Here is a 21,607-nt window from a genome sequence, read left to right on the forward strand (position 1 = left end):
TGTCACAGCGTGACAAGAGTCGTGATAGGATAATGCGACAAGCAAGAAAAGCTAAAAATGTTAATGTGAGTCTTTGTCCTCACCAAGCAGTAAGTAACAGGACATTGCCTTGACTATTTGTTTCAACTAGACACTCTCTGTATTATACTAAACATGTTTCATTGCCTGTTAGACACCACAGAGGTGGTATTTCATAGATGTGAATGTTGAAAAGACAAAAGGTTTCGGATGGTTTTATGTGGGTTGATTTAAGACTTTAATAACAATTAAAGGAAAAAATGTAAAGATATAAAAAAAATATTAAATAAAAATTTTGCAACTTGAAAATTTCTTATTTTTAAATCACTCGAGTATGGAAATAATACATTTTATTTCCGTTTATAAGCCAAGATGTTTAACAGTTTGACAGTCGCCTATTTCAATCGAGCAGGTTTATTCTAGTAAAACTGCCTTAGTTATGTTAATATAATTCTAATTTTAAAAATTGCTCCATGTCTCTAATTTACATCAATCACTGAACAGCTTCGTACATCACTGTCCGATGGCACCACTAGCTTGTACAGTTCATGTTGTGAAATTCAAAAGTGAAAGTCGTAATTTTGCATATTAGTTGTAGCGGAATAGTTACAGGACTACACATCATTGTTTATTTATACTAGTGTTGTCACGATACTGGAATTCGATTCCATTTGGTGATGAAATTAAAAATGTCCATTTCCCGTTAACATTTGAGCGAATTCTTAAACAGTGATGATTTGACTGTTTACTAAGTCTAACTACAGAAACAGGAACACTGGAGCGTTTTAATGCCATCAAGATCAGTCGATTCAGAGGATTGTTTGTATGGCTTATAAACAGACCAGCTGATCTTCGCGGCTTTATACACTCCAGTGTCCCTGTATGAGTTTACGAGCAGTAAACAGTGGTGAGTTTGGTGAACTGATGACCTTCGCAGCCAATCACTATCATTTTTGTTGATCATGTGAACACAATGGCAAAACAGTGCTGTGTAAGAACATACTCAACAGCGCTCAAATGTTAGCGTGAACGTTAGTATGGACGCTTTAAAATTTCAGTACTGATTGGTATTGAACTTCAGTATTGTGACAGATTATTAAACACGGTAAAAAAACTAAAGGCGCCACTGATGATGACAAACATCCTCACTGCAGAAAATGTGCTTCACTTTAAAATTATGGCGAAGAATAGCAGATCAAATGGCAAGTTTCATTTCAGTTCTTTTAATGCTTGAAAGTTTGTCCTGCCATTTTTTTCTAGCTAAAAGTAGAAAATCTTACTTGATGATTAAAAAACAACAACAAATACAATATGAAAGGTTTTAAAAAGGCAATAAACACAGTCTTCTTCTAATTTGTGTTATGACAACATGGAGTTCAATTACTTGGTGTTTACAAATTTAAATGAATTGAACATAAAACAATTAAGTTGTCTTCCCACAAAAAAACTCAAGAATTGTGTTGTGCTCATTTTAAATGAGTAGTTTGAACTAACAGCAAAAGCCATTTTTTGAGTGTGTGTAACAAGCAAGCTTCATAAGCAGAAAGTTGCGCAGTGCTACCTTGTGTAGTAGGATATTTCATCTTTTAATTATGCACCATCTAACATCAATGATTAATTTTTCACGGTCATCTTGCTCATTGCTAATGAAAATCACTTGGGTATGAATGCTAAAAGCATCTTAAACAATAATAAGAACACATTTCCAGGTGTGCACAAGCCTTACACAAATGGACACTGGATTTTTCTTGCAGCGACTTAAGCAAAGCCTTGCATTGGTCCTCGGAATTCCTGAGATGTACCATCCTTGTTAAAAAACAATAGTTTCAAAGTGTTCCTTTTGCATCAACTGGTTGAGTCAAGGTTTAGAGTTTAAACAATTTAAAAGAAATGCACACAGAAAACTTGCATAAAATATGCATCATTATGCAAATCAAACAGAGCAAAGACTGAATTGCAGTTGCGGTCGCATTTACTGGAATGATACCATCCAGTCATTTCAATGATTGGATGTTTATATTAAAGCAAAATTCCCCACACAGATTCCGCATGGTGATCATGCTACTTTTCTGCATTAACGGTTTCTGCATTACACCGCTTCATGCATTGCTACATAAACAAAAGACATTTCTTTTTACTGAATGCAAATCCTGAAAGATGCACATAATGCAACTGTAAACAGGCATGTTGAAATGTCAAACCCCTAATTTTGCCTATTTATGAGTGTAAGCTGGCAGAGTGCTCATTATGTGCGTGTGCACATACAGAAAGAAACCCATTACCAAGAGCCATTTTGATAAACGCAATCAAAAGAGTAACTGAAAAAAATGTTTGCAGCTGTTCTGAAACCATTGTACAGCTGCTGTTTGAATGTATGCCATTTAAATTAATTACGACGTCAATTTAAAAAGTTGCTGCGTGCTAAACTACTGCTGTCCAGAATCGATTAGCTTGATGAAAAGATTAACTGAGATCTTGTTAGTTACATAAAGCATTGTGTCAAGGTTAATGTAGCATTAGATTAGGAAAAACTAAATATAGCTAGCCACCCCTTTTTCGATTGGAAATGAATTACTTTTAAACGACTATTGACATGTTAATGGGGTGAACAAAAAAACATGATCATAATCAAATTGAACCCTTCTTTGTTCCAACCTTGCAACTCTGCATAAAAAAACTGAACCTGATCTCCGGCAGGTCCCTTAGAACCGAGGCTGAACAGATACTATAAGTGGCATTTAATGGATTGGAATGCATACGATCTTTTATTTAGACCACAGAAGTAAGAGATCAGAGGTCGGATTTGACATGCCAACATCATTATTGATGAAACCTCATATTCAAGGGCAGCCCGACCTCGATGACTGTAAAGCTTCAATACGGGTACAACTTTGCACACTGCTTTCGCACGCTCTCTCTCTCACCCTCTTCAAAGAGTGCAGCCGAGCAGGGAAAACATACTGCAAGAACATCTGGTGCAGAGATGCGCTACAGAAGATACAGTCAGTAAACGGAACAGGAGTGCAGGTTTCAAAGGGGGAAGTACCTAAAGCACATCAATGCCTTTACAACAGGGCTGTGCCCGGAAAAAAAAAACCCATTTCAGACAATATAAAAGGCAGAAGTCACTGACTGACTTGAGCGAGGCAGCTGCCATAGGTGTCAGACACATGCAAGCAACCAAACACTGCCGGATGGTCACCATGGAATTATGATAATTACATCACACTGCCTGATACACAAGCTCCCTGCCATCTGATCCACCTTCTGTAGCATGGAGAGACTGTAATAAAATGGGATTTACATTTTCGGAGAAAAATATAAGTGGTTCTTTTGCCTTTGCAGAACACTACATTATACAAGATGGTTGCGGATGGTTTGCAGGTCGTTGTTCTTTGTTTATGGGGTTGATGTCTTTGAAGGGATTTTCACTAGAAATTACAATTCCAACAGATAAAACACGCTCATGACATAAAAAAACAATATTGATTTACACTTCCACTGTTTGTGTATGTGAAAACAACACTAAAGCAGAAAAATTTCCTTAATTTTTGAATGAAAACTTACATTTCTAAGTGCCAATCAAATTCAATTAAAGTCTGAATTAAATGGAATTAAAATTAAATTAAATTAAGATTGTCCTTTTTTCCTTGATCATAACATGCATCCATTTTAAAAGGCTTCAAAAATGAGTTGTTGTGCATGGATTCGTTATTTGGAAACCGATTAGATCATTGGAAGATGAACAAAATGGAGGAAGATTTGAAAGACAGTTTGCACTCATTTGTGAAGGATTACCGTCCACCAGAATTACCCTCTGATGGATTTTTTTTTTTCAAATGCTCATTGATTTAGAAGGAATTAATTTTTAAAAGACAGGATGGTATTGCATTTGTTGCCTACTGAGGGACCCGCACTAAAGATATTCCATGTAACCAGAAGTTACCAGAAAAAAAGTCATTTTGAGGGGGAAGGGAGTATGGCTGGGCGATTTGGCCTAAAATTAAATTTCTCAATTAATTAAACTCAACTACGATTAATGCATGTTATTAATTTTTTTACATTTTTTTTTTGGCACCCATAGTTTACGGACAGGTTTTGTACAGTAAATATGGCAACATATGAAAAGTGAGAGATTTTTTAATAAAGGGTGCATTACTTGATTTTAGAATAACTGAAGGAAACGTATAGCATCTACTAACCATGGTTATTTATTGACCATAAAAGTTAAAAAAACGAAATTAAAACACCCATAGCCTAAAACAGTCACTTTCTTATAAAAAAGTGAAAATTATCAACTTTTATTAAAAAAAAAAAAAAATGTAAATGTTAAAAAATAAGCAGCATCTCTTCTAAATGAAATAACTTGTATATCCTCTTGCATATCCTGTAAATAATATTTTAAACACATGCCTTGCATGTCGTCATGCATTTATTCCTCTGAATGCTGTTTGTATTGCTCTGCAATAATGCTTCCGAAACGCTAGCTGGCAGGGGTTGTTCCCCTGTGTCGAGTTTCTTTGCGAGTGATAAGTTTTTTTTCTGAATGCTACCTTAAGTAGCTAAAACTCACTTATTCTGAAGCAGGAATCGGCAGTCGTGCAACAACTTTAATCAGAAGTTAAACACAAAACAAAAGTTTCCATCTGGAGCTCCTTCACTGAACCAAGACAATTGTAAACACTTGCTCCAACAGGCTTGCTCTGCCCACACTCGTCAACACTACCAAACCGACCATCACAAAGTCTGCACTACATGTTGTTGAAATGTGTAACTACACTTTTTGAGGGGTGCACGTCAGCATTGGCCCCGGCGAGGGGTCTGTACCCATGCAAAAACTGCACCGGACCATATAAGTGTGCTCGACAGAGAAATATTAACAGAGCGGGGTCACTCGAGTCCACACGTGGTAGGGATAGTCGTATGGGGGGGGATAATAAAAATTCGATCTGGAAAGTTTCTTGATTATAGGTTGTAGATTTCGATTCTTTTTCGATTAATCGCCCAGCCCTAGGAAGGAGAGTTATTGGTTTTGATTAAAGATTACAAAAAAATATAGTGCACAGATACATCGTTTATAACAAACACTTAACTACTAAATACATACAAAAAGAGTAAATTGATTTTATGTCAACTTTTAGCAAATGCTTAAATCTAAAAAGTCTGAAATGGAACAAGCGTCATCTCATTAAAATGGCCAACACTGGGGGAAAAAAAAAGAAGAAGAATCCAAAAGATCAGTTTGCCGTCTCTGTCTAAATCAAGCTTTCAGGCTTATCTTTCGAGAAAGTCCAACATTTTTTAAAAGCTCTTCAGTTCGTCTCATGCTTCCGAAGCACGTAAGAGATCTAAATACATCCGTAATCTTTATTGTTTTGTAATCATCTCTGATCTGATTAAAGCCATCTTTAAGCTGCCAGGATAGAAACACGCTGTGATCGTAATGCTCTCCGCAGCCCCGTATCCATAGATACAGACCCACAGCTCGGCATTCCAGCTCTGTTTACATGTGCATGACAAATTGCCACTCTCCGAAAAGCCTCCTTTAAAAAATAATCACAAACTTCATTAAAGATTTCAAACATCTATCAAAAGTACAAGACCATGAAAAGTACAAGCCTATTGTGCGTGCTACTGCGGTGCGCTGGTATTTAAAGCCCTCCTTAATAAACTACAATGTCTAATTTGCTAAATCAACACTGAGGCTAATTCTTATTTTTTTTTTAACCAACATGCTGAATCATCGACTCTCATTACAGGAGTTCAGGGGTCAGGAAGAGTCTGGCTAATTGCAGAGCAATCTTCCCATTTCAATTCTAGCCGCTTTTAATTTAACATACAGCTTTCTGATACACACAAACACACACACACACACACATTTAGACAAGACAAAGCTCCCATTACACACCAGCTCTCATTAATGATCATAATGGGCGTGAATAAGAACAGACAAGCGCATTTCTGAGTGTTTCAAAACTGCGATAACTGTGTGTGCGCACAGGCGGCCGCACAAAATGATGTTTCCATATTAATTTGTTAACATCTAGCAAACCAAAGCGAGCATTTGAGAATTGCACTGGATTGAGTGGACGCGTATGACGTTAATAGATGAGAAAGAGAGATTCGGCGAGAGCGTGTGCTCATTACGGGAGTAGATCTATAGGGCTTTTGGCTGCAGTGCAGCACTGGTGTGTCAGAGCGAGCGAGCGGAGGGGAGGAGGGCCGGTGGGCTTCCGTCTCTCTAGCTCCCCCTGGTGCCCAATAAAGCCGCCGCTCTTGAGATCACAGTGTGAAAGATGCATGAAGGGAGGAGATCTGCGCTTTTAAGAGATGGAGGAGAGGGGGGAAAACCTTCACATCAGCACTTTGCAAACAGTGTAACAGACAGCCGGCACCCTGTGGACTCAGTAATGGCCTCAGTGACAGGGAGATCCAAGGACAGACGTGCATTAACTCGTACCTCGCCTTCGAGCCTCGGGGGTCTGATGCTGGACAGGTGGATGGTCTTATATTCCCCAGAGTTCAGCTTCACCACGATGGCATCTGCGTTCACGACCTGCATCACCTGTAAAGAAGAGGAAGAAAATAAATGTAGCAATGCAGAGACAGATGGAAAGGTCATCCTGTTAGCGATCTACATTTTGGCATAAGGTGATTTTATTTGGTCATGAAATATGCAAGAATCAATGACATGTGATGAGACTAATCTTCAACCTAGGCATTGGCCGGTATAAGATTCTAACGGTATAATAACAGTATGAAAATATCATGGTTCCACGGTATTATGATTACTACTCTGAAATAAATTCTTTTTAAATGTCCCCCTTTGAACATATTATATGATATAAATAATATATCAATATGATGTTGTACCCCAACATCATAGGAACGTTGCATTTCGTTTGGAATTGGAAAATTATGTTGACATCAGAATCCAACATCAAACCAACGTACAACCTAAAATCAACGTCTAATGATGTTATAGTTTGACAATGATAGACCTCATAGTGGTAACGTCCACATAGACGTTGGATTTTGGTTGCCAAACCTGATGAATCAATATCAGTATTTGATGTCAATGTGAAACTGGTTTAAGTTGTTGGCTCGACATTACATTTGGGTAAGTTTCCAATACAACCTAAAATCAGCCAAATATCAACATCCAATGATGTTACAGTTCAATGCTGAGGACATTACTACTATGAAATCTATCAGATGTTGGATTTTGGTTGCCATACCTGACGAATAAATGTCAGTTTTTGACATCAATATGACGTTGGTTTAGGATGTTGGATTTTGATCACTTTCCAACACAACCTAAAATCATTCAAATATATTTTTTATTATATCTTGGTGTACATATTTGAAACTTTGTGCGAGACTCATGCTGATATACATTGTTAACTGACAATTAATTGTTTAAGGACAAAAAACAACTAGTAGGTTTTCAAAATGTTTGATTGTAAACTCTAAAAAGCAACAGTTCCATAGTACTTTTTGAAGTCCCCCTAAAAATATTTCTGTAAGCTATTGTGCTCCAAAACAATGACAAAATTCCCATTTTGAAGAAAAATAAAGCATACACATTCACTGTCTCAAATAAAGATCCACAATCACCAGGCTCTTTTGGCTATTCTTAAAAAGTTGAAGAGCATATCAATAAGACCTACCCTTACATTTGAAATTAAATATCTAGAAAATTGCACATTTAAAGACACTTCCTTTACATTTACAGGACCCTTACATTAATCCTATTTGTAATGCCATACCTACAACAATCCACTCTACATTTGAACAGCACTAAAAAAAAATTACAACTTCAAAAGAAACTATTCAGACTCAAACTTCCCACAATCAACAGAGTTTCATGACCATAAATGTTTTTTGATATATTTCAGACTGGTTTATTCGTCCAATATTTACTAGCTATGCTAATATTCAGGCCTCGATTTGAGTGAGTAGATGTTGGAAAGAGAACAAGAAGTCACTGCTCCACTTGGAACACAGGACATCAACAAGGGAGAAAAAACAAGCGTAACCCAATTAAGTCTTTCTTCTCGATACTCTACTCTAAATCTTACAGAAGCAATCATTACCTGGTCTCCATTGCATCCCTAAGAACCACGAAAACAGAACTGAAGCTATTTGTGACATTTAATTTTTTGGTACACATTTAACACATACTAGCTTCTATTTACGAAATATAAATATGATATCAATTCAGACTTGCAATGCCAACATCACTGAAATAATTGAAATTGAGGGTTCCACTTTAAGTTTGAGATCTGTCACCTGCAGCAACCAGATCTCCATTTGTACACCATCAACAGATTCTTAACCTTTAAACGGGTTTGTTCGTGCAATGTTTATCAGCCAGCCTAATATTCAGCCTTCATGACGAATGAGTAGGTGTTGGGAAAAATAAGTTGCCACCAGGAACCACTTGGAACACAGAAACAACAACAACAACATCTAAAGGAGCATAACCAAATTCAACTTTTATTCTTTATACCCATGGAATGAAGACTTTAACATAAGCAGACATAACCTGATCTCCATAGGGTCCCTTAGAACCAAGGAGATAGAAACTGATGCCATTTGCGACATTTATTGTTTTGGTACACATTTATCACATATTAGATTTTATTTACTACAATGAAATATTATATCAGATCAGTCTTGCAGTGCCGATATCAATTCTTTCAAATTATTTGAAATTAAGGGCTCCACTTCAGCAGACCTTTAAGTTCATGCCATTTAAGATCCCCCACCTATAGCAATCAGATCTCCATTTGTACACTTTCAACAGATAATTAACCTTTAAAAGGGTTTTTTCGTGCAATAGGTTACAACCAGCCTAATATTTATGAATCCTCAATACCATAAAATGCAAGTATTTTTCAGAATCTGATCTCCGTCAGGCCCCTTAGAACCAAGGAGACAGAATCATTGCTATTTGTGACAGTTAATGGTTCGGTACCCATCTAATATTTAGGCCTCATGTCTTACGAGTAGGTGTTGAATAAAAAAAAAACAAGAGGTGGCCACTAAGTCACTGCTCCACTTTAAACACAGGAAAGATTCACTTGTTGCCAGAGAAACGTTACTGTACCCTGCGCTACCAAAGCAAACAGCTGCAAACAAAACGCTTCTCCTACTCTCCGTTCTCAAAAGAACAGCCCTCCTCTCATCCTACCACCATTACTGCACCATTTCACTCATGCAAGACAATGAAAGCGAGCCGACGGAGAACACAAAGGAGCTGAGAGAAAGAGAGGGCGGGAACGGTCCATCATTTGCGTTAGAAGAAAAGGGACAGGAAGGGGATTAAATCAAGCACTTAGAAGTGTGACAGAGCATTTGTTTAGCAACAGATCTACTACTACTACAAAAAATAAATAAATATATAACCAACACAGATATGCCGCCAACAAAGAGAAAGAGTTGTTACCTTTTATATTCAATTATTATTTAAAAAAAAATGGAGACAATGGCTTTTAAACACGAGTTTCTAAAATGCCTTGAATTATTATTAAAATATAACATAGTTTGAAAAATACACCATACATGGATCTATCTAACTATAATTTTATTCATAAATAGCTTTATTTGTTTATTTTTTTATTTTTTTACCTATTTGTTTATTTAGATAGCTTTATGTGTGTGTGTGTGTGTGTGTGTGTGTGTGTGTGTGTGTGTATATATATATATATATATATATATATATATATATATATATATATATCTTTATTTAGATCATTTTATTTATTTATATAGATTTATTCATTTACTTATTTGTACAAGGCTTTATTTATTTATTTATGGATATGGATATTTATTTATTTAAAGACAACTATTCAAAGAGCTTTATTTTTTGTAGATAGCTTTATTTATTGATTTATTTATTTATTGAGGGCTTTATTTATTTAAAGAAATATTTATTTATTTATTTATTTATTTAAAGAAAAAATTTGTAATTTATTTAAAGACAGCTTTATTTATTTATTCAAGTGATATAACATTCATGGCAAAATTGTGCAGCTCTTCAATCACCACTCATCTTGAGCTTGTTAAGCATCATATATAAAACAAATAAAAGAAATGTAAAAAAAAAAAAAAAAATGGCATATTAAAGTTCCTGGTCTGTTGTATTTATATACCACTTAACAAAACAAATAACTTTTTTTACCCGAGTCTAAAGGTAAAAAAACAAAAAAAACATTTTATTTAGAATCACTTAGGAAAGTATCAAACAAAATGCAAGTGATTTGAAGAGGCTCCCGAGGCTAAAACTGGCATCTGCCACCTATGAATCCAGATTTTGTGACAGAATCATGTTTCATTACACTGTAGATGTACATGTACAGTTGCCATGAATTGTATGTGTGTGGACCATCTGCTCAAAACGACAAATGTCACAGAAGCTCTGATGTTCAGAATCACATCGGAGTATATTATATCCCAAGACATCTTACATGATCATCAGCCCCCATTATTTAATAGAGGAGTCAGTGATGTGGAAGATGACAGGCATTTGTACGGGTCTGGGTAATGGATCAGACATAATCAAACCTGAACAGCAGAGAAATGCCTCAGAAAAAAACAAATACTATCAGATCGGAGCAAATGAAGACTAAACTATAGTTTTCAGAATCACATAAAGAGAAAGAGAGGAGAATGAGCAGAATTACACAGCAGACTTACAAATCTTCGGGTTTTGAATGCAAAAATCAAAGCAAGACTGCAGGTGAATAGGTTAAAAAAAACAGAACTTGTTACCATACTTTCCCGGTTTACACGTTTTCGAAAAATGACATGCTTAAGCATTTATGGGGTGAGAAACCATAAACGTTTACTTCATTTACATTGATTACAATATAACTTATTTAATTTATGTTTGTTTGTCATAAAAGTTTAAAGGTCTTGTAATAACCCCCAGTGACACTCCAGGTTTTCCCAAATGAGTATTTAAATGGAGTTAAATAAGCAAATGAGTGATTGTTTAATTTAATACGCACTTATTTGCATACATTTAAAGCAAAAAAAAATCTGAACACTATGCATGAAATTGGATTTAAAATATTGATTTAATTTGTCATTTTACAATTAAACATTTTTACAGAGGACATTTGGGTTTTTCTATCACTCCATAACTCAGAAAACATTGTGAACAGCCAGGAAAAAAAAAGTACAATAAAATACTTTAAAATAGAATCAGATCTGATTAAAAGTTAGTTTGGTGCATGTAAATACTGCTACACTGGAGATATATACAGATGTTAAAACTTCAATATGTTCCCTCTGCCGTTGTCCTTGCCGTCATGGCAGTAAATGTGCCTTTTTACCTCTGGATGGCGCTTTTACCTGACTTTGTCAGCTAAAACATCAACACGCAATTTTCAGCTTTGACTTTTCACAATACTAGATAGGACAATACTGTATTGGCCCATTTTCGCTGAACAGTGTGGTCTGTTTTACGGCCGTATCCACTGTCAAAAGGTACCAAAAAGCGAACAGTACCGTACCACATTTTGGGTACTCTTCCGAAAGGGTACCTAACACAACAAAAGGGTACCAAAAGGGCGGAGCCGGAAGCGCAGCTGAACGCTATTGGTTTACAGAAATACGCCACTAGCCTGTGCACAAGCAGCAGAATGAAAACAAAGGAGGATCCTTTTAGAAACGGACAAACGCAAAAGTGATGCGTGAAAAAACAAAGGAGAAGCCAGAAAAAACAGAGCAAATGATCGTTTCAGCTATTTAAGCATGAACAAACTGCAGTTTGATTAATACCATCACCTTTTGGACTTTTATATACTTGGGAGGATGGAATTACTTTCAAACAAGAGGTTGCTGCTAGCAAAGATTAAAAGTACAGATGAGAGGTTACTGTGGGCTATATGTTGCGTGTTGTTTTTGACCCCAAATAAGGACTAAATGTATGGTGCATGTAGCTTATCTGTAATTGGTAACATATCGGAGACTGTATGTATGCGTTTTTACATGTTGTATTTATTTATTTATTTTATATAATTGCAGACGTTAAAGTAGGCCATTCATTGATCTGCAGTTATAATGAAATCATGTTCAAAGAAAGGTTAGTAATGAACATTTATACACAAGTATTTATGTGTATGAAGCCTCTGTTTTGTGAGAGGTGCTTCTCATATGATATGCGAACGACTCGTACAGCTTTACTTTGACATTTCCTCGATCGAGAATAACATCGACCGAAACTTTGTTGTGCTTTTTTGGCAGTGGAAATGCAAGCCTGATAAAGGTGACCCACACCGCACCACTCAGTGGGAACGGGCCATAAGTGTATCTCATGCAATGGTGCTGTATGTGACGGGTTCAACTAAAATATAATTTTGTTTGGTTGTTTTGGTTTTCTTAGTAATAAACATGCTTTTACACTATACTGTGTGTTTTAGAAAAGATGTCTACAATACATGGCGAGAAGCATAGCACTAGGCTTCAAATATTAAGCACGTATAAGAATTAAGTTCTTTAGCCTTTCTAGTGCTCTATTAAATTGGGGTAGAAAGAATGTTCGATTTCTAAATCCTTTAGTTTTATTTAGAATATGAAAAAAATCTCAAAATATGCAAACAAATAAATAAATTAAACGGATTGTAATGGCATTCATTATATCACAGAACAAGTCACGTTTAATAAAAGCTATGCAAATTCTCATTCTCAAAGTCTCATTCTGAACAAATAAATGTTTTCATAATGGAAAAAGGAAAGCAGATGCTCAAGACATAATCTTTAAAATTATGACCTATTAAAAAATGAGCAAATATATGACAGATGTTTGTGATACATTACAGTAAAGCATTAATTAAACCCTTATTTTCCACAGAGCGAAACAAATCATCATCGCACAGTTGGTAGTGGAGTAGTGGACGGGCACAAACAAAAATATTGATATTTATTCACTGGGATAAACCCCTTGAGATGTACCATCTCGTTTTCAAGGGGGTCCCACTATTACAATCACATAATAACACCAAATGACAAAACAAAACATAACTTACACATCCAATAAACATAACATAAAAAAAAGTCATTATATTATCAGATGAAACCTACAGACTCAAACTGATAAAATGTGCACATTAACAAACACTAAGAACAATCCAAAACTCTCAAAAATCTCACAATTAACATTTACAGGAATAAACCATTTTAACTGCAGTGTATTGCCTTAAGCAGATCATCAGAAATATTGGGCTGAGTGATATGGATCTCCATGTAGGTGTGTGTGCTTGTGCACTCCTAGACACACACTGTTTCAAATCAACAAGGTCGCCAATGCAAATCAGTGGTGTATTTGTCTATGTGGTCGTGTGGCTGAGCAGATCTGGGAACAGTGAGCAGAACATTGTGCCGTTTCATTAGCAGGCACACATGCAAGGCACTTCACCGCAAGCTGCCAACAGGGATCTAAAGCTCAGATCCATGACTCACTCTGATACTGCAGACCAATGAACACCACAGGGAGCCACTGCCACCTAAAGACTACCATTGGAACTACAGCAAAAGCACACTAGAAGGCAGGAGAAAAATACTTGAAGATTTTGGTAAAAATGATTTTGAATACGCATATAATTGAATTTCCACTGTGTATTATATGTACTGGAGTTTTGCTAATTATTCCATATTGGTACATGTTTAACGTCAATGTGAAACAAATTAAAGAAAGCATAACTTTGGTTAAAGTATAGGGTACTTTCAGCACTTTATGGTCATCGATTTTATTCATATTATTAGGAAGTCTTATGTACTTTCGCAGAGTAAAAATGTACCATTTCATGTTTTCATTACATAATTGCATGCATTTTAATAGTACTTAATCCATTTTAAAACTTTAAGGCAAACCTATTGTCTGTCACTTTGCAAACTAATGCATCCTTGCTAAAAATAAAAATAAATACAATAAATAAGTAAATGAATGGATATTTAAATGCTATTTTAAAAAAATGTAAATGTTATTTTAAAAGACAGTACTGTACACTATTCAATTGACATAAGAGCCAACTTCGATTAGGAAAGAGTACCATGGTAATATAATAATACACATCCAAAACATATGCGACACCTAATGAAATTGGAGAAAAGTGCTTGCTTATTTAACTTTGAACACAAATAAACATGAAACTGCCCAACAATATACACTTAATAGTATTACTATTTATTTATTTATTTATTTATTTATTTATTTATTTTTGTTAGTATTCTTCTATAGTTTTTATTTTTGTTATTGTAAATTTTTTCTTACTCTATTATAGTTTATTATTTTGTTATTGTTTATTACTTTTTCTTATTTTATTAGTTTATTATTTTTGATTGTTTACAGTAATATTATTATTATTATTGTTAAGTATTATTATTGTTTTTATTCTTATTCTTATAGTTTATTATTGTTATAGTTTATAATTATTATTATTATTATTATTATTATTAACTGTAATTGTTACTCGTATTATAGTTTATTATTTTTTGTTACAGTTTATATTATTATCATTATCATTATTATTATTATTATTATTATTATTGTTGTTGTTGTTAGTTATTATTAGTGTTTTATTATTTTTTATTGTTTATTGTTTTTGTTATGGTTTATTATTATTATTATTATTATCATCATCATCATCATCATTATTATATTAATATTAATATATATTTATTAGTGATAAAAACAACAAGAACAACAACAACAGAGTATTATCTGTTATAATATTATACAAATAAAGGACCAGAAAAGCAAACCAATTACAACAGCCAAACCTATATGCCAGGACATAAAAAGAGCTTACAAATACTTGCCATTCTGCCTTTGTCAGTAGTTTTTTCTGTTGAGTCTCACACACCCTACACACACACACATGCACGCGCGCACAAAATTTCAAAGTATATCTTCTTTCTCTCCCGGCTCAGAGAGATCTGAGGCAAGCTAAAGCTCGTATAAATGTTTTATTCTTCACTTCTGGTATTTTCTGACTCAGGCAAAAACACACTTTTGTGTCTGCGGATTTTTGAAACTAATTCTGTAAGCAGATTGCAGTGCAACACCTTTACATAACCAAAGGCCAAATATGAATATTTTAAAGGTCTTGAAGTTCAGTGAAACATCCTTACTTTAAGGAGAATGAAGAAACTTTCTGCAAAAGCACAGCTGCTGACTTGCGAGAGAGAGCGAACAATGTCAACATATCAATTAAGCCGCAGCCGTTTAAGTTAACAAAGTTCACTGATGTGGTTTTATCAGCGGTTACCGCAAAAAGAAAAAAAAAACTACCAAATATGACATGAAACTGCAGTTATAGCCAGGTTTTATCAGTATAATGTGATCCATTTACAGCTGAATCTAAATTGTCAATTATGTAACTCAAATTAATCCGAAAAACCGTATGATAACATAGAATTATTATTATAATTGCGTTTTATTCTAATTCTACAATAGTTTATTTTTTTGTTTCTATATATTAATAGGATTAATAGGATAATTATCATTAGTAGTAGTAGTAGTGTCATAATAACAATAACAACAATAATAATAATAAATAGTTGTTTATTCTTATTATTATTATTGTTGTTTTTTATTATCATTTTTATTAAAGTTTTTTTTTTTGTTATCGTTTAATATTATTATTTATAGTTAGGTGGTAACTTGTTTTATCAGCAGTTACGGCAAAAAGAAAGAAAAAAAAAACTACCAAATAACATGAAACTGCAGCCATAGCCAAGTTTATCAGCATAATGAGATCCAATTCACAGGCTGAATCTAAATTGTCGTAATTAACATATCTCAGACAGTTCTTTCTATTATAGTGTATTAAAATGTTATGACAAGAGAACATGGGTTGCTCTACAAATATATATTTTTATTATGGAAAGCATAAAAGCAAAAAAAGTACACATACTAAAAAATACTGAAGTTTTTTTTTTTTATATATATATTTTTTATTTAGCCCACTCCACAATATACACATTACTATCTGACTAGTGTGTCCTCTACTGTATGCTAAAAAGTTAATAATGGTCCAACATTCTTGACCATTATCAACAATAAAGCCTAAAACAAAGATTAGTATATTGTAAACTGGTTCAAATATTCTTTTCCAGTTATCAAAGAATTCATTTGGTATTTCATTTTAGTTTTGCAACTATTAAATTGTTGTAAATTCAAAATTGTAATATATACATCAGTGTAAAACCTATGAATGGTGAAAAAATATATTCTGTAATATTATTCTTCAAAATATCTTATCCTGTGTTCAACAAAAGAAAGAACTTCACAAACACTTTGGAATCATTTGAGTAATCGGCAAGTAAGTTCTTATTTTTGAGTGAACTACCCCGATACGATTTTAGTTATCTGCCATCTTGTAATCACGTAACTAAAACGCTCAACTAAACGTGCTGTTCGGCAACAACAAACCGCCGTTCAGATGTTTTTCAAACTCGCTGTGAGTAAATGGAGACCTTCTAACTTATCATTGCCTTGTGTATTGTAGGCCGAGGACACCAAAGCAGGTCTTCAGCTGTTATTTAGCAGGAGAGCTTGAAGGCTGTAGCTGAACAGAAGCGTTGAGACGACCCAAGGCTGACTCGACACAGTATGCAAAATCAAATGAAACACCTGAGACCCGAAAGGCCCGTCTCGCTGACAGACACAATAGAGAACAAGGCGTCTGGGAGACAAGCGTGTCAAGTGCAGTCAGCGCTTTTAAGAGATTCTTCAGAAGGAGTTTTGAAGAAGCGACGGCCATTGTTATGTTGGGATTCAGCTGGTAAGAATTGTTGAGTTGTGCTGGTGTGAAAGCATTGATATGAACTCTGTCGACTTCTTATGTTATTTTCAGATGTTCTAAGGGAAACAGGACTGTGTTTGGACATCAAGAGTATGACCAGAGCGGCAAACAGCTGATTCCAAATCAACAGGTTTCAGTGACCATTAAAAATGTTTTTAAAGATTTCTGAACTACAACAGTAGAAATTAGAGGTCTAATAGTTCACTGCAAAATTATAAACAAATAAAAAACAGGGCTCAAATTTGACCTTTTTACTTTGTAACACCGGTGCTCCTAACTTTACTAGGTACTAGGCACACCAGCCGAAATTTAGTTGCACACACCAATTATGTGCTCCGCTGCTACAAGTTTTATATTAACCGATTTATCGCATTTGAAATCAACAGTAATCAAAACTAACAAATAAAAAAAAAAGATATCTGTATGCGCCCACCGGCCCTGCATGCACTGCCTAAATGAGATGAACGATACTGCATTAACAACAATAAGTGTGCTGTTCTCACGGGTGGTGTCTGATATTGCATAGATGACGCTGACATTTGTTGTCATATCAGGATGCATGATTCAGGCTAAAATGAAAATCGTTTTATTTTTTTTATTTTTTTTGCTTAAATTCAAGATCATGATTTTCTCATGATTCTGTAGATGTAAAATAAAGGTGTCAATAAATGCGAGTAGGCTATTATTGTTATTTCTCAAATATATGGTAAAACCACAAAAATATTGGGACTACAGGATGTGTAGGTCTACTGTTGTTTAAAAAGCTACATTTTGTATAGACTTGGAAAGCTGGACTTGAATAAACAAACTAAATTTGTCCTGGTCGCTAATGCACAAAGTGATGACATCAGAAAACAACTATTCATAACTCTGAAGTTGAATTATTTTGTTTGAGAAAAAAACTTGTTTTCTGTCATTGATAAAATTATTAGACCTTTTTTTCACTAAAATGAAGTGAGTCATGAAGTGATGTTTGTCATCGTCAGATTCCCTCATTATGCATTATATTCAAGTTATATAGGCTAGTTATACTAACACTGTCAATCAATTATTCTCATCAACAACATTATGAAAGAAAAAAACATATTAAATCCTTGTCGTAATCATAACTCTAACGTGATATGATCATTTAAAAGGGTGTACTTTTGGTTTCACTTTCAGTGCGCTCATGCCATTACTGCTAAAGTTCTGTTTACTAAACTCGACCACATTAGCTGGCGAAAGCATTCTCTCTAAAATAAACACACAGCTCATGGTCAGCTCACATCATTATATGAAGACAAAAATAACATTTTTGGGTGAAATATACCTTATACAGCATGTGACGTATTCAATTCAAGTGCTTTTAAGCACTTTCAAGAAGCGTGGGAACGTTGATTTTATTTAAAATAGAATTGATTATTTGCATTCAAGTTGGTTTCATTTGCTTTAAAATAAATCGGAATGATGTCAGTTTCATGATTTAAACGCTATGAAGTAATATATAGCAATAACAGAACATTTATAGAAAGCTAAACTAAAAGATCAATGACACATTCATAAAGATCAGTATTAAAATAAGCAGTTCTTGAAAATTAATATTTGCATTTCTGTGAGTATAACTGAATGTTAAAACATCACTGAGTTACTTTTTATGATTACATAATAATAATAACAACAACAACATTAAATTATAATGATAACATACATTTTTAACATTACTTGCTTTGAAATTAAAATGTCAAATTGGTCTTTGATGTCTAAGGGTGCTTTCACATCTGTAAATCGCTTCATTTGGTCCGGACCAAGCACAATAAATGATACATTGTTGCATTCTCTGCCGTCTTTGGGTCGTTTTCACACCACACTGCTGGCTTTGGTCTGAACCAGTTGAAACGAACCAAAATGCAGTCATCTGACAAAATCCACATCTCTCATTGGCCAGATGTTGTTAAATATATTTCCTAAACTGCTTATTGATTGGTCAGAATTCATGTGCGGGAAAATGCCAGTGAACTCCCGCAGGTAAACAAAACTTATTACTCTGGAGGGACGACTGCGCTGGCTGATTGTACCCCTGCTTTAGACAAACTATACATTATGAAAATGAAGCGCGGCCGCAGCTGGAAGATAGTGTTTAATGCATCGCTCGTCACTTTATGAGGAGCCGTGAATTAATTTACCTAAACTGCAACATGGTTATCTCGCGGAAATATTACCAACGATCCATCAGGTAATGTTTTCCCATTTCTATCCTGTTGGTAAAGCGCGGTCAACAAATATTTTTCCTCCCTATCCCATAATGCACAGCGCATCGGCCTACGGCAGCTGAATTAGTCCAAAACTCGCAGTACTTTTTGCAGTTGGACCTGTTTTAGTACGCATCATATTCTCACCACAAACGAACCGCTCCAGGGTTCGTTTGAAAGCATACCGAGACCACCTCTTCAAGCAGGTCTCGGTACGCTTATTTGGTCCGCTTCTGGTGCGCACTCGAGTGCGATTGCTGCATTCTCACTTGCCCAAACGAACCGTACCAAAAGGGGAAACAAACTCTAGTGCGATTCAATTGACTAAATAAGGCAGGTGTGAAAGCAACCTAACAGAAGTAGCAACAGAATTTATTCAATATAGGGACATTCATTCTAATGTACATCCTAATCATAATGTGTCATTGTATTAAAATAATAATTTCAATCAATATCTGAGTCGAAAAAAGCATCACGTCACTGACTTTTGCTTCTCTGTTCTGTGGTGTGCTTTAATCTGAAACTTTCAACCAAACACTCACCTTTGCAACAAACTGTCTGTCCTTCTGGTCCAGATTGGCTGTGGGAGCAACATAGTCCTTCCAAATTCTCACTTTACGCTCTTTTGCTGATCTGCAGGGTTTTAAAGAGAGCGAAAGACGGCATTTCACCAAAATGAAAAACTGCATATGTGCACAATAAAATTAAAAACACAAACTCATGTGCTCCAATCATATTTGCTTGTGATTGTGTTTAATGCTTCATTAAATCAGCGGGTGAAGATCGTGGCCTGTGTTTTGAATGGCTGTGTTTTGTAAACTTTTGTGCTGAAACGTGAATCGCAGTTTAAGAGAGTCTAATGTATGGCTGATAGATAAAAATACTATGATATAGATGATGATATTGTATGATTTCTGTAAATTTAATCGATTTAATAGTTTAGATACACTGAGCACATAAATAGGATTGTTTTGAAGCATATATTCAAATCTATTAGTTCGTGCACAGTAAAAAAAAAACACACAATTCATGCTGGTTGTCCCAACACAAATTAATTATGCCATCTTAACAAATGTAAGTGGCTTAAACGTAAAACAATAAAGTTGTTCCATAAAAAAATTGTGTCGTTTTAACTCATTTTAAATAGGCAGCTTGAACAAGCAGCAAAATCATTTAGTTTGAGTGTATGTGATCATATTTCTCATTTTATTTAGAACTTTAGTGCTAACATTTATGTAGAAATATTAAATATTAATGAAATACAAAAACTAATTTACAAAACTAAACAAAATATTATGGATTAAAGAGATAATTCTAAGATGCTGTTATTCATGTTTCTGACTGGCTTGTAATATTGCACTCACGTACATTATGAAAAAGTATTACAATAAACAACGTATTTTGGGACACTAAATCAAGGGTAGAGCATATGAAACAGATTTTTATATATTTTGTTTATATGATATATAGACACATTGCACAGCCCTACTCTGAATTGTCTGATCCAGCAATGTATTTGAACAAGTGTCTGACTGTGAAATACTGACCGCTCTGCTGCTCTGAGCTTCTCTGCACCCTGAGTGTAAACAGCCATGGACCAGTCAACACAGCGAGCAAAGCCCTCCTTCAGCAGCAGCTCCGTGATGTTTCCGTTCTGTAATGACCCACACACAAACATTTTGTTAGCAAAGAATGGGGTAAAAAAGGGGAAAGGCAGAAAGTGCGCTGAAAAACTTTTTCTAAGGTTAAAATTTGTGCAACTTTGATGATAATATTATGATAAAATGATAATAAATAATAATAAATAATAATTATTATTATTATTATTATTATTATTATTATTATTATTACTATGATAATAATGGTTTCTGAAAGATTTTGGATCATTTTTCGAAACTTTTGATTGTATTATTATCAGCTGGTAACTAATAATTTTGAAAATATCAATGAGTACCTTTAAATTGTTTGTACAATTTTTCAAGTATTATTAGCTTATTTATAGAATAACCAGTAACAACAAAGAATTTAAAGAATTATATTATTAAAACCAATAAAATGCATAGCTGCTTGAAACAATGCTACTACTACTACTACTACTAATAATAATAATAATAAAAACAGTTAGTGGTGGTGATGATGATGATGATGATGATGATAATAATTATAAAATTTTAGTTGAGGAATTAATTAAATTTATTTCAACTTTAATTAAAAAAAATATAACAAATGAAAAATAAAAAAAGGTAAAATATCACTTCGAAATGCTACTGCTACTAAAATTAACAGTGACTACTACTACTACTACTACTGTTGTTGTTGTTATTGCTACTTCATAAATTTATATTAATGACATTATTTAATAAATAATGTCATTATTAATTTTTATCATTATTATGATTATTATTAAAAACTTTATTTTATGGAACCAATTTATATTTTATATTTCATGGAGTTTCTAAAAAATATTTTTGTTAAAAATGAACTGATCTCTCTGAAAACTCTTGAATAATCTTCAATTATATTGAAAAATAAAAGCAAGGT

The 21,607-nt window shown here is 34.2% G+C and overlaps 1 protein-coding gene across 5 annotated transcripts in view; it reads right to left on the reverse strand.

Moving 5' to 3' along the window:
- Positions 1-21,607, reverse strand: part of snd1 (staphylococcal nuclease and tudor domain containing 1) — a 297,588-nt gene that overhangs the window by 248,755 nt on the left and 27,226 nt on the right. For all 5 annotated transcript variants that reach the window (XR_015481791.1, XR_015481792.1, NM_182865.3 and 2 more), the window contains exons 8-10: positions 20,614-20,720; positions 19,609-19,699; positions 6,479-6,583 (exon numbers count right to left, since the gene is read on the reverse strand). Coding sequence is in view for 2 of the 5 variants with exons in the window: in NM_182865.3 (NP_878285.3) it covers positions 6,479-6,583; positions 19,609-19,699; positions 20,614-20,720 (303 nt within the window). In the remaining 3 variants the exon portion in view is untranslated. The remainder of the gene's footprint in view (positions 1-6,478; positions 6,584-19,608; positions 19,700-20,613; positions 20,721-21,607) is intronic.

Source organism: Danio rerio, chromosome 4 (genome assembly GCF_052040795.2).
Source record: "Danio rerio strain M-AB ecotype USA chromosome 4, GRCz13ab, whole genome shotgun sequence".
Taxonomy (NCBI): Eukaryota; Metazoa; Chordata; class Actinopteri; order Cypriniformes; family Danionidae; genus Danio; species Danio rerio.